General features: G+C 37.4%; 1 protein-coding gene across 8 annotated transcripts in view; it reads left to right on the plus strand.

The window, feature by feature from the left end:
• Positions 1–15,078, plus strand: part of LOC309506314 (uncharacterized protein) — a 101,609-nt gene extending 86,531 nt beyond the window's left edge. For 3 of the 8 annotated variants that reach the window (XM_082180135.1, XM_082180132.1, XM_082180134.1), the window contains exon 3: positions 5,786–7,351. In XM_082180135.1, the coding sequence (XP_082036261.1) occupies positions 5,786–6,876 (1,091 nt within the window). In that variant the 3' untranslated portion in view covers positions 6,877–7,351. Of the gene's footprint in view, positions 1–5,232; positions 5,482–5,785; positions 7,352–9,772; positions 9,912–12,552; positions 12,802–13,041 lie in introns of those variants that run through there. The other 5 variants (XM_082180129.1, XM_082180127.1, XM_082180131.1 and 2 more) reach the window with 3 other exon arrangements.
• Positions 15,079–15,436: the final 358 nt, after the last annotated feature.

The following is a 15,436-nucleotide window of genomic DNA, read 5'->3' on the forward strand; positions in this document are numbered from 1 at the left end:
CTTTCACATATAGCATAGGAGACCGGGAGGACCAGCATGATGTGAACAAGATGTAGGATGTTCTACAAAGAATGGATCATTATTGTAGGTTTTTTTATTTAATCAAAAAGTAATAATTACTAACTAAATTAACAAGGATATGATCATAATGGGGTACCTTGTAATCAGAGCAGAATGGCAACTTAGTTACCATCATCCCCCATAAGGCATGGTAAGACTTGTCCATGTAGTTCCTAAAAATGAATATCTTCATGGATTGATACTCCTCTCTTGCCAGATTGAAATCACAGCCATTTCTGAAAGAGTGAAATGAAAAACTGACCAAACCATCTAGGTTAAGGATCAAAGTAGATGTTTGAAATGTTGCTCTGTGTTATACTTTTTATATCTTTATGATAATTTAAAAAGAGTCACTAACCTTGTTAAGACAGAGGAAAAGTGGTCTAGCAGGAAGTCCAGCTCCTCTGCACCATAGTCTGTAAGCTCTCGTTGCTCTGCTGGCCAGGAATCATGACTGAATATCTTGAATGACTTCACTGCCATTGCTGATGCTGATGTAGACTCTTCATCTATCAAGGAATAGAAGTACAGAGTTGAGAGAAAAAGAAAAATGATGATAGCTTATCTTATTTTCACAGATTTTTTAAAAATATATAATTATGTGCTTTCACTTACAAAGCAGACTGCTGAATCTTTGCTTTAAATGAAGCAAAGTGCAGTCGATGGTTGCTCTCACTGCTTGTTGTAGCTTAGGTGTGCTTGCCATGGAGAGCCCTACCTTTCCCAGCCCAGCAGCTTCACCTTTGATGGTGATCCCCTGGGTTCACAAAACATTCAGCATTTAGACAAGAAAAATAATAATAAATAAATTTATTCACCCTCTTGTTGTCTTCTCTGGGCCTGAAGGTCTGCCAGTAATTCTGCCAGCCTACCACCTGGCTTGCATCTCACTGACATGGCCTCAATAGTTGCAAGGAGATTCTCAATCCCATTCACAGCCTGTAAAAAAAATTCCTTGTGAAAAACAAGGGTAAAAGCTACATATTCCTTGATTAAAATGATTTGTTTAACTATATTCTTCTTAACATGTCAACATTACCTGAGGCAAAATAACATCATTTCTTTGGAGAAGAAAGCTGAATTTACTTATGGCCTCAAACAAGTCAGCCAAGAAGTGACAGAAACCCACAAAGCTTCCATCTTCCATCATCTTCTTGACCTGCAAGACATAACCAATTACTAACCACTAACATCAGTTATTTTGTATGCCTCCCAAATATGAAATCATTTTGAAATTAAATGCAGACCTTCCTTGATCTCCCAGCAATATCAGCATTGGTGGATGATGCAGTCAAATGTTCCATGTGGTAATACAGATGCTGTGAACAAATGCTGTGAACTGGCCAGGGTTCTGCAGATGTTTATCCTTTCCTCCAGGTTTTAGCAAGGTTTGGAGGGCCCGGTTCACATGTGGTAGCCAGCGTGTCCCACTGACACTACCTGGTACATTTACACGAACACCCAACTCCTCTCCAAGTGCTCGTAGTTCTCTCATAGACTTGCTGCTAAAGTGATATGTCTTCCAAACCATGTTGAGAAGATTGTAGACATGATCCACCATCGGAATTTTCCTTTGTACAGATAGCATTGCCAGCTCCAGTCTACAATTACAATGAATTAAACTTAAAATTAAAAATGCATTGTTTAGGTTACTACCCTATCTTTATTCTGAAGGTTCACATTTAACCTACCTATGTGGCATGCAATGAAAAGGGACAATAAAAGCCCCTGCCTCAGCTTGGAGGAGGGCTATTACCCCTCCTTTATGCCCGAGGTTGACAGCTGCACCATCAGCTCCCATGGCAACTGTCTTCTCTAACCACCCTGTTTCTGTCCCTAGATGCTGAAAGGCCTCTTTGGTGGCATCATATACACCTTAAAATGCAAGCACATGACTATGGTGTACAATTATGTCTTACACTGGACGAAAACACCAGTTGCCTGAACAGTTTTTTCCCTCTGTCATCATCATACCTCACAGCTGAAGTATTATGGAACCTTAAGTGATTATTTAAACTAATAAATATTCACAGTAAAGACAGCTAAAGAAGTTAGTAATAGGTCTAAACAAAATGTGAATTAAAACATACCTTGAGGCACAGCCATAACGGCACCTTAAGTGATTATTTCCTCTTTTAAATATTCAAAGTAAAGACAGCTAAATAAGTTAGTGATATAGGTCTAAACATAATTTGAATTAAAACATAACTTACCTTGAGCATGTGCATGTTTCACTTCGATTTGGCCAATCAAAATATTCATTGGTTTCCCTTCGTTTAGGATCCTTGCGTATATGATTTCGCATTCCTTTGTTGAAACGTCGGTGTCCCCATCGATCATAATTGATAAATACGGAGCATCCTTGATTTTCGTGTAAGTCTTCCCCTTCAGAGTATCCGCAATTACTCCAACGAATTGTGCGCATGCTGTATCGTTGTTGTATGTTTCGTTAAGTTTTAAGCCATTCTTCCTTTGAAGGTCGAGCTGGCTTTTGTTTTTGGTGAAGGGTAGTTCCTCCTTAGCAACGAAGTAGGCCGTATTAAATTTCAACATCATCTCTGCTTCATCTGCGCTCTGATTTACAGTCATTTGTCTTCTAAAAGCAACCGGCAGTGGCGTTGCTTTTTGACTTATAAACATGTCCCGGCACACTCGATGCTTTAGGCTGAGATTGTGTTTAATCAGTGTATTGCGTTTGAACTGCGAAGTGCCTGTACTATCAGCAAACTTTGTGTTCCCCGCAGTTCTGGGGTAGCTGCTGCAGTATTCGCAGTTCATAAAGGTAGACTGCTTATAGTATCTCAGCCAGCCGAATTCTTTCAGCCACTCTTCTCGAAAATGGTGAGTGCGGGCTTTTTTCGCCACACCAACCTCTGACTTTGCATCATCATCCGACGGTGACACTGTAGACTCTGGCACTGGCACACTAGCCGCAGGTCGGAAGAACGAATCAATAGTTCGCTTGCTCATAGCTCAGACGCACGCACATATCATATGATATGTGTCTCCGCTCCTTCCCACAGATGTTTACGCGCGCTCATTTATCTCTAGGCCCCTCCCCCTCCACACATTTTAGCCACTTACAGTGGCCATTCCTTATTCTTCTCACACGCATCGCATACGGAGGGTGGGGGAGGCAAATTTACTGGTCGCACATGTGCGACTGGATGTAAAATTCAGTCGCACACTCTCAAATTTTGGTTGCAAAATGCGACCATTTGGTCGCAGTCTGGAGCCCTGTTTTATCATTTTATGATGGTTGTGTACAGGCACTGCCAACACACATTACAGTACAATCAACTTGTAAAAGTGCATGTACCATTATATGACCCCTTTAACATAATGACGACAGAGTTGCGACGGTTCCCTGCTACTTGAAAACAAAGAATGGCTGCTGCTGGTGAACAGTCTTTTGAATCGGCTTTGGCCGCGACTCTGGAGGACTTGGAGTTAAGTTTTTATTTGAGAAAAGAGCAAAGAACAGCACTTAAGTCATTCTTAAAAAATTAAGATGTGTTCGTAGTTTTGCCGGCCAGATTCAAAAGTTGAATCTATCAACTAACGTTAGCTCCGCTGTTGGGAAAACGCTCTGGTTGGTTGAAGCGCTGTCCTATTGCGTGCAGAGGGAGTTTGCCGTTTATCCCGCCCCTCGGATTGAGCCGTGTCTATGGAGAGTTGCCAGACCTAACATCTTGATGTAGGTCTGCCTTGCCAGGCTAATTATAGAATGGTCTGACTTTTATTTTTGTGAAATTGTTACATTAGACTGATTTCTGATCAATGATTTTCTGAAATGACTTCAAAATTTTTAGAAGAATTGTTACTTAAGCCGCGTTTCCACCGAAATTACCCGGAACAATTTGTACCAGGAACTTTTTTCCCAGGAACTTTTTTTGCCCCAGACCGGTTGCTTTCTGCGTTTACACCGCGGTCTAAAGTACCGGGAAGGTAAACTGCGCGCAACTGCTCCTCCCAGTCTGCGACGGACATAATCAGTTGCGCCACATTTATAAGTATGGAGGAGATTCAAACTGTGCTGCAGTTATGTATTGGTTTACTAACGAGGTAATTAACAAAACAAAATAGACGAGCACTGATACTAAAGCGTGTTCAGAAAGCTCATATGCGTATAAAATTAGACAACGTATGTTATCAGTTATTGTGAGATGCCTGGGACGAACGCGCAAAAAATTTTTCCTCTTTCGCAAATACACTTAAAAAAAGCCTGAACCCCGTCTATCAATCATAAATAGTGACAGTCTTGTAAATAGTTGTTTGTTACTAACCTAACCTTGCAATAGATGACAATGTGTAAACATAATAAAAGCTGTGGCAGAAAAGAGACGAGCACTGATAAAGCGTGTTCAGTAGCTCGTAATGCTAACGTTAGAGATATAACATTTGTATGTTATCAGCTATTGCGGACATTGACCGTGAGATGGCTGAGACGAACGCGCAGAAAGTTTCCTCTTCCACAAATACCCTTAATAAAGCTTGAAACTCGTCGCCAGTCCACCAGTTTTTTTTTTATTAAATTCCATATTTGCAGACAGACAACTCTTACTGCATGAAGCCACGACACGAACCGCAATAGATTTTTTTAAAAGGGAGGTTAAAAATAAATAAATTCTGCGTGGAATCATCCAACCAAAATGCGGCGTGAACACAACCAATCAGCTTGTGCAGCGCACAAGTCCCACCCCTTAAAGTTCCTGAACTTTGAAAAAGTACTACCTCATGAGCAGGGACTATCGGAGGGGGAAATATTTACCCGGAACTTCATTTAGACCCTGGTTCCTGCGGTGTAAACACATCGAGTACCAGCCCAAAGTTCCTAGTTCCTGGGGAAAGTTCCTGCGGTGGAAACGCGGCTTAATACCCACTACCCCCTCTCTATTCAGTTTGAACATATTGTTGTTTGTTAAGTGGATTTCTTCCATCTTATGTTAGAGTTCTGATTAGTTTAGATATTAATTGAACAATTGAACCTCTGCCCTGTTTCATGCTTATAATATCCTGGGTAACATAAAAATGAGCAACCTAGAGCTGTTTTGTAGACTACTAATATGTAACCATCAAAATGCTCTATATTTGAACTAAATTAAAGGCACCATGTGTTTTCTTTTAAAGTAAGCCAGTATAAATTCAGTAACTTATCTTTGATTTTTCCAGATCTGGTCCTGTGGACGTCAGTATCACACAGTGATCACCGTTCACACCTGCAGTGAAGCCCCTCACACAACAATTCACCAATAAATACTGGGAATATTCCCATCATCCTACAAGAGAAGGACAAACTCCAGGAGTAGCAGCTGAAATCTGTGTGACTGTTAAAGATGGAGTTTATTAAAGAGGAGATTGAAGACATGAGTGATCCAGAACCATCCAGAATAAAACATGAAGATACTGAGGAACAAATAGGTTGGTGTCCATTCTTGATTCTTCATTGTTGACTGTTGAGAAACATTAAGATTACAAAGATTCAGTTCAACAGATTTGGTGGCTGTGAAATAAGGAAAAAAATAGAGATGATAAGTGATACAGAAAATGTATCTAAATGACCATAATCTTGAATAGCTTTCCATATATGAAATGAATTAACAAGTAAAAAACTGAACTAAACTTTTGGCACATCAAAGATCTGATACATGATACTCTGTTGCATTCTTCTGTTAAATCAGAGTTCACTTGAACTTATTTTAACCACATATTATTTTAATTTTAGACTGGATGGAAGTAAATCTGCAAAAACATGAACTGAATGAAGAGAAGGAACAGCAAAGCATCAAAACTCAAGGAACTAAAGCTAATAAGCGGCACTCCTGCACTCAGTGTGGAAAGAGTTTCTGTCAAAAAGGAAACCTTAAGACACACATGAGAATTCACACTGGAGAGAAACCGTATACATGCACTCAGTGTGGAAAGAGTTTTTCTCAAGCATCAGGTCTCAAGAATCATCTACGTGTTCACTCTGGAGAAAAACCGTTTAACTGTGATCAGTGTACTAAAAAGTTTATTTCATTAGCACATCTAAAACAACACCTGAAAGTTCATTCAGACGAGAAGCCTTATGTGTGTTCTGTCTGTGGAAAGAGTATTTTGTGGCTGCGTCATTTTAAACTGCACCAGAAAACGCATAATGAAGTGAGAGATCATGTGTGTTGTGACTGTGGGAAGAGCTTTACTAGAGCTGACAATCTGAAACAACACCAAAGAATTCATACTGGAGAAAGACCTTACAAGTGCTCATATTGTGACAAGAGTTTCTGTCGTTCTGAAAACCTGAAATCGCATGAGCGAGTTCACACTGGAGAGAAGCCGTACCAGTGCACTCAGTGTGGAGAGAGTTTCAAATGTAAAACTTATCTCAAATATCATCTGCGTATTCACTCTGGAGAAAAGCCATTTAACTGTGATCAGTGTGGCAAAAAGTTTATTTCATCATCACATCTGAAACAACACCTGAGAGTTCATTCAGACGAGAAGCCTCAATTATGTTCTCTTTGTGGAAAGATTTTTTCAAGTCTTTATTATTTAAAACTGCACCAGAAAACACACACTGAAGTGAGAGATCATGTGTGTTGTGACTGTGGGAAGAGCTTTACTAGAGCTGAATGCCTGAAACTACATCAAAGAACTCATACTGGAGAAAAACCTTACAAGTGCTCATATTGTGACAAGAGATTCACTCAGTCTGCACACCTGAAATTACATAAGCGAGTTCATACAGGAGAGAAGCCGTACCAGTGTACTCCGTGTGTAAAAGATCAAGTAAACGTGCAAGATAAAATAGAGTTTATAGTAAAAGCACAATAACAGTTTAATTTGGTGAAAAGCTATTGTCTCTCACTGAGAGAAAGAACATGTTATGTGGATGTTTTGGGAAAGTCTCCTGTTTAGAGCAGAGCTCAACTAACTCTAACCTTGAAGAAGCCGTGTATCGGTGTATGTACGCTAGTCTTCTTTGTTACAGACTTGGTTTATTTGACATGTTGGCGCCTAGACACACAGACTCGTGACCTCGGAGGGACACTCTTACCTAACTCAGGGTTTGGGTGTCAACCGTATCATTGATGAAGAGATGCTTCTGTCTATCTGTCCATGTGTGGAAAATTACTATGTTTATCTATTTCTTAGCCAATCAGAATCATTCAACCTGAAGTAATGACGTAGCTTAGACCTGGTATAATTGCTGTGATTTTAGAACTCCTCCTGGCCTATGAACTCCTCGTGAGTCTTGAAGATGACTTCTGCTGATGAAACTGCAAACTATCTTCAGTAAAAAAAAATATATACTATAATTCTGACTCTTGTCTTCATTTGACTGCACTTCTAACTCCAGGTCTTCATGCATCATATCTGGTCCTTGGGTCTTTAACCGTCTATTCCCAACAACACTGTAAATAAAGTTATTGTTGTAGTTTATTTTTGTCAGGATGGATTATGTGCTTTTTAAAAAAAATTTAATTAGACATATGTGACCCTGGACCACAAAACCAGTCACAAGTCACACGGGTATATTTGTGGCAATAGCCAACAATACATTGTATGGGTCAAAAATATGCCAAAAATCATTAAGATATTAAGTAAAGATCATGTTCCATGAAGATATTTTGTAAATTTCATACCGTAAATATATAAAACATTTATTTTTGTGAGTGAATGCAGAACAATCGCGAACATAAATGGATTGTTTTTTGTTCACCCTCAGATTCCAGATTTTCAAATAGTTGTATCTCGGCTAAATACATATTTATTTAGTTTTCATATGATGCATAAATCTCAATTTCAAAAAATTTACCCATGTGACTGGTTTTGCCGTCCAGGGTCACATATTCATGTCATGTACTTATTTATATGTATCAGGGTCAGTGACAAATAAGGTTTGTCAAGATGAGAAATTTTAAAATCTTGTAAAAACTTTTTTTAAAAGCATGCATCAGGTATGTTAAAATGTACATAGAGTATTATGTTGATTTTATGAAATTAAAAATGACATTTACACCATTTTTTATGAAAGTCACGACTGAATGTACCTGAATGTGTCAAATGGTGTAACTGCCAAAGAATGAAATATTAAATATTTTATCCACCTAGATGGCATGGAAGTGTACATTTTAATTTATCACACGAAAATAGATTTTATTAGAGTTATCTCTAAATGTATGTGTTTTTGCAATATTTGGCAGGACATATGCTGAAAACACCTGTGTTTTCTAAATAATCTTTGACAAATTATGTAAAAAAAAAATCAAAAAACATGTTATTACACTAAACTAGATTATTACATTTTATTCCACATTAATTTTCCTGTATATAATTGGTTATAAATATTGGTTTCGCCAATTGACAAAAACCAGTTACACCACCTGACCATGTTGCTTCTAGAGTGAAAGAGTCAATCTATTTCAAGATATCTGTGCTGGGAGCATACTCAAGGAAATAATCGCAGTATTCATAGTTTTCACGTGATGTCCACCATTATAGGAACGCCCACCTGTTGGGCAAAACAAGGGTTTCCTCCATTGCCCACCCAGTCATTTTTACCTGGTTTGTAGTAAGGCAGTCATATTAAAAGACCAAATTCAATGTACACCTTATTGATTATGCATACTTTGTACAAGCAAGCAAATGAACAGAGAATATTAATACAACACAAGGTTTCTCGTTAAGTGTTTTTTTTCCATCGAAAACCAATAAAATGTGTTGCATTAATATTCTTGGCTCATCTGCTCGCCTGTATACAGGTGAAACTCAAAAAAATTTGAATATCGTGCAAAAGTTCCTGTATTTCAGTAATTCAAATTAAAAGGTGAAACTAATATATTTAGTATATATAACTATGCATGATTATACTTCTCAGAGGGCCGACGTTTCTGTATTTAAAATCCTTTTTTTTATTTATTTTTTTTATGTAATATTCTAATTTTCTGAGATTTTGAATTTGGGGTTTTCATAAGCTGTAAGCCATAATCATCAAAAATTTTAACTTTTGCACGATGTTCTAATTTTTCGAGTTTCAGCTGTATAGTATGCATCATCAAAAAGGTGTTAACTGAATTTGATCTTTAAATATCACTGTTTTAGTACATTAAGGCACTTTAAGGGTGGGTTGCACAAATAAGGATTATTTAGCCAGTAATGTAAAGATCCATATTAATATGAGTAAATCAGAAGCTAAGACCTGCATTCATAAGGCAGCAAATGACATCTGGCAGAAGTGTTGGGAACGAGAGATGAAGGGGAGACACATGTTTCAGATTCAGAAAAAAAAAAGTGGGAAAATGAGATTGGGTTTCAATCTTTTTTTACAGTCTATGGTTTCAATATTAGGAAGAAAAGAAGAATCTTGGCATAGGACATCACACACAGCATTAAATACCAATTTACATAAAATCCATAAACATTTTACAGGGAAGTGCAATAAGTGTAATGAACCAGAAACAGTTGAACATGTCCTCATGCATAACATATAAAAATGAAAGATGTCTATTAAAGGATAAGCTGCTGGAAATGGAACATACACTGTCATTACAAAAATCTTCTGGCTAAAAAATGTGGAAGAATTCCTATTCAATATGCACTTTTTGAGGGTTTTGAAGGAAACAGGAATTGATGTAAGAATATTGTTTAGTTTTTTTCTCATTTCTCATCAATGCTCCACACTCCAGTTCAGTTGGTGGCAGTAATGCACCGAAAGCTGGTCTGTCAACCGCTATGAAATTAAAAAGAAGTAACGTTAGTCTGCTTTTGTTGTCACGGAGAGAAAAGCTACTGGATTATTTACTTAAGGAATTATTTAATGACATCTGGATTCATTCATATCTGGTAAAAGGTCTCCAGCATGACAGGTATGTAGCGCTGGGATTTTAATTGAATCATGTTGCAAAACGGTAATGGTAACTGGAGTGTAATGTGATTCAGCTGGTTTGACGTTGGATGTTAGATATTCTACAGATATTCAGCCGCGAAAAATGTCAATAGGTTCTAACTTCTAAGGGAATAATTATACCTGTAAAAATTTACCTTACTTAAAAAGTATTAGAACGTAGAACTGAAACATCACGATAAATATGTTTTAATAATGCGCCTTCAATTTGTAGCAACGTAGTAGAGACGGTAGGGACCGTGTATAAAGTAAATGTGGAAGGAAAAAACAGGTGGTTCTCTACATTACTTATCATCATTTACACATCATTTAAAACATTTAAAAGCCTTTTTAATGCCCAATATCATGTGTGAGAACACTTAATCATAATTTGTTCATTTAGAAATCAGAGCTCAATGATTTGTGAAATAAATTAATACATTTTACCCCCTTGAATTTTTGTTTAGTGTAAACATACCCAATTTGATCACTTTAGAAATCACATAGAATTTTTTTAGATATATTTTACAACAATTATTTGTATAAGTATAGTAATTAAGTGTTTGCTTTTCCAAGAGATTTTGAAGTGTCAGAAATTGTAAGCAATTAAAAAAAAACTAAAAAATATCGTTTTACTGGCTTAATGACATTTGATATTGGTTTTGTCGTGTTACAGATTCCTAGAAACCAAGTCAAATCACCTTTATTTCTTACTATCAAAGCTGCTATTTGTGTTAATATCAAAAATCAGAAAAATATCAAAAATATCAAATTCAGCTGTAAATCAGCTCTTAAAAAGACAATATAGTCATTATTCAAATCTATTTGGTTTTATATTAATTTAATTTATCAGTGTCAGTGTTGCAAAGTTCACCAGTTACTGATTTTGCCAGGTTTGGACGAACCATCGGGCTGACATTTTGAATTTTGTCATAAATTGCAATATATTTTAAAGATTTGACATATCAGCACAAAATTTGGTTTGTATCATCATCTGCATGTCCTGAAGGGACTTGAGAAGTTTAAACACAACGCCAGCTAGTGTTCCGGAGATATAAGGATTTTTTCAAATACTTTTTGAAAACATAAATTTGTTTTCTCTGTGTAACTGTTCCTTGGTTTATGCCGATTCCGACGATATCTCAATTATCATTTTACATCAATTTCCCTGTCTGTCATATTGAAGCAAATGAAAAACAAATTTTGATAATCTTTAGACCGAGCTGCACAGAAATGTTCCTCTCCAAAGCTGACCTTGCCTTATGCTAGTTTATCCTTAAAATGCAGTTTGTAAAAGATCATTCACTGAATAGCTTATTTCTATGGACAAAATGTATCTAACAATAGAGGAAACCGAGTGAGATGTTGCGAGATGGATACGTGATCCAAGCTGCCCAAAACATGAGAATTCTTTATTTTAATCTTCAAGCTAATGTTTAAGTTTAATGTTTAATGCGGCTTGCCCTGTCAGGTGCTCTGACTGACGCATGTGCTGTTTAATTTCCTAAATGTTTCGCGAGTATTTCCATTTTGCATTAAGGCTCATCCTGATAGTCTGCGTTAAACTTCAAACTAAATAAAGGTTAATAACAAGTTATAATAAACTTAACTGAATGAGCGCCGGCGCACATGAGCGTTAAATAGACGGAACACTGTAGAGAGGAAGACAATTCATATTCAGAGCCGAAATATTTATTTTATTGAAATATCTGTTGTTGAACTTTAAATTTAGGTTTAAAGGTCTACATGTAATTCAAGTATTGTGAAGGAATACAATATAGTGAAGGAAGAACATTGTGTAATTGAATATAATTGGAAGACGTTTCTTACATTTACAGCCTGTATAACGAAATGACAGTAAGAGTGAATGTGTGTGTTCCTGCAGAGCGTCCCTCTAATCTGTTAACACTGAGTTTGTGTTTTAGTTTTAGTTTCTTTATTAGCATATATAGATATATTCACTATACATAGCATTCATTTGGCACGTTTGTTTTAAGTGTGTATTGTCATTTAAATAAAATAAAATGAAAATGTGGCTTTTTATCTGATTAATCGAAGAAATAATCGGCCAACTAATTGATTATCAAAATAAGCATTAGTTACAGCCCTAGTTTGCTGTTAAAGGGGACCTATTATGCAATTTTTTTTACAAGATGTAAAATAAGTCTTTAATGTCGCTAGAGTGTGTATGTGAAGTTTTAGCTCAAAATAACCCGCAGATTATTTTTTATAGCATGTTAAAATTGCCACTTTTGGAGGGTGAGCAAAAACGTGACGTTTTTTGTGTGTCCCTTTAAATGCAAATGAGCTGGTGCTCCTGGCCCCCTTTCTAGAAGAGGGCGGAATGTCAAGAGCTCATACCAGCAAAAACAAAACAGGACAATCCCATGCACTGAAAACGTCAGAAACTGTCAGTAGTGGTGTTCAGTGATGTTCAGACCAGAGTCGGACAATGATGGAGAGACTCGAGGAGAAGTGACAACTTGTAGAATGCAACAGAACGTGTCTGAATGGTTAATTGATGAATGTATGTAGTTGATGTGGAGTTTTAGTGAATTTTGCATAATAGTTCTCCTTTAAAGTAATCCAGTATAAATTCAGTAACTTCTTTTTGATTTTTCCAGATCTGGTCCTGTGGGCGTCAGTATCACACAGTGATCCCAGTTCACACCTGCAGTGAAGCCCCTCACACAACAATTCACCAATAAATACTGGGAATATTCCCATCATCCTACAAGAGAAGGACAAACTCCAGGAGTAGCAGCTGAAATCTGTGTGACTGTTAAAGATGGAGTTTATTAAAGAGGAGATTGAAGACATGAGTGATCCAGAACCATCCAGAATAAAACATGAAGATACTGAGGAACAAATAGGTTGGTGTCCATTCTTGATTCTTCATTATTGACTGTTTACAAACAAAGATTTGCTGGTGGCTATGAAATAATGAACACATTAGATATGATAAATGAGACACAAAATGCTTCTAAATGATCATAATCTTGAATGGCTTTTATTAATACATTTTAAATGGATTAACATGAAAATGACTGAACTAACACATCAAAGATCTGATACTTGAACTTATTTTAACCACATAATATTTGTTATTTTAGACTGGATGGAGATGAAACTGCAAAAACATGAACTGAATGAAGAAGAGGAGGAACAGCAGAGCATCAAAGCTAATAAGCTGCACACCTGTCCTCAGTGTGGAAAGAGCTTCAGTCAAAAAGGACACCTTAAAGCACACATAAGAATTCATACGGGAGAGAAACCGTATACATGCACTCAGTGTGGAAAGAGTTTTTCTCAAGCATCAACTCTCAGTAATCATCTGCACATTCACTCTGGAGAAAAACCATTTAACTGTGATCAGTGTGGTAAATATTTTCATTCATCATCAAATCTAAAACGACACATAATAGTTCATTCAGGTGAGAAGCCTTATGTGTGTTCTCTCTGTGGAAAGAGTTTTTTATGGCTGCGTCATTTTAAACTGCACCAGAAAACACATGATGAAGTGAGAGATCATGTGTGTTGTGACTGTGGGAAGAGCTTTACTACAACTGCCCATTTGAAAAATCACCAAAGAATTCATACTGGAGAAAAACCATACAAGTGCTCATATTGTGACAAGAGTTTCTGTCGTTCTGAAAACCTGAAATCGCATGAGCGAATTCATACTGGAGAGAAGCCGTACCAGTGCACTCAGTGTGGAGAGAGTTTCAAATGTAAAACTGATCTCAAATATCATCTGCGCGTTCACTCTGGAGAAAAGCCATTTAACTGTGATCAGTGTGGTAAAAAGTTTATTTCATCATCACATCTAAAACAACACCTGAAAGTTCATTCAGATGTAAGGCCTTATGTGTGTACTTTTTGTGGAAAGAGTTTTTTATGGCTAAAAAGTTTTAAACAGCACCAGAAAATACATAATGAAGTGAAAGATCATGTGTGTTGTCAGAAAACGCATAATGAAGTGAGAGATCATTTATGTAGTGACTGTGGGAAGACCTTTACTAGAGCTGCCAATCTGAAGCTACACCAAAGAACTCATACTGGAGAAAGACCTTACAAGTGCTTATATTGTGATAAGAGTTTCACTCAGTCTCCGCACCTGAAATCACACGAGCGACTTCATACTGGAGAGAAGCCGTACTACTGTACTCAGTGTGGGAGTGATTTTAAACATTTGTCAAGCCTTTCCACTCATATGAAAAAATGTTGCAGTGTATCATTGTAAATACATTCAAGTAAATGTGTGAGATATAAGGAGTTTATACTAAACAGTATCAGTTTAATTTTGTGAATTTGGTCAAAAGCTTGGAAAACTAGAAAGACAGAGTTGAAACTTCACCAGTCAACAACTCTTACAGTGTAAATAAGTCATTGTATGTTTTTTTTTTTTTTCTGTCAGAATGGGTTGTGTGCTAAATAGGTCTTTCTTTAGATATATTCATGTAATTTACAAAATGTACAATATTGTCTTCTGATAGTACATGCAGTTATGAGAAATAAAACAGAATCAACATTTTGTCTTGATTAATCTATTTACTGAACACAAAGAATGAGTTATATAATTTTAATCACATTCATGAGTGGAAACATTCTATTTGCATCCAATCATTCTATAAACATCAGGTTTATGTTAAATTAGTGTCACTTTCATGGACTTTTAGTTTGTTTGTCTTCATCTTGTGGCTTCGCCTCCGGCCTCATATCACCTCGCTTCGTCTCGATCTGTCGGCTCCACCTTGGCTCCTCCCACCTTCGGCTCCACCAGACACCCTCTGCCTTTCAACTCTACCGGGTTCCCTCATCCCACCGGTTCCCCCTTGGTCAGTCGTCACATGGACTTGCGGATCTTCCGCTACGCTCAGTTCCTCCACCCTTACGGCTGCAACGGGCTCCTCCTTCCCTTCAGGTACGCCTCAGTCCTCCATCACACCGGCATCGCCTCAGTCCTCAGGGAATCTGGCTCCACCTCAGACGCTCATCGATGCGGCATCGCCCAGGCCTCCTGTGCCAGCTCGTCTCGTCTCCATCATTCTCCGTCTTGCGCCCTGGGATCCATCAGCTACGCCTCCGTCGGTCGTCCCCCAGTTGACGTCAGCCTCTACTAGGGCTGCACGATTAATCGCAATATACATGAAATTGCACTTAAATTGAGTTAGCTTATCTCGATTTTGAAATAATTGCAGCCTTTTTTATGCGCAGCTTGTCATTGATGTACGGCTCTGTAAACGCTGCTCCATCTGAAAGCACTGTGAGTTTGAGTCACTTATAACGTGCATTTGAAAAAACAACACGTGTCAAACATCTTTCCAAAACATGAAAAGCATTTATGAACCTCTTGTCCAACAACAGACAACATTTAATAACATGCATTTACTCAAACTCACTTTATAACGACAGTTGAGCATCCCTCTGTGAGAGGGTCATGTGCCTCAACAAGTAAAGTCACAACATAATGATACATTTGCATATCATTAGCTAATGATTAATTAA

Source organism: Leuciscus leuciscus (genome assembly GCF_965113295.1).
Source record: "Leuciscus leuciscus genome assembly, chromosome: 9".
NCBI lineage: Eukaryota > Metazoa > Chordata > Actinopteri > Cypriniformes > Leuciscidae > Leuciscus > Leuciscus leuciscus.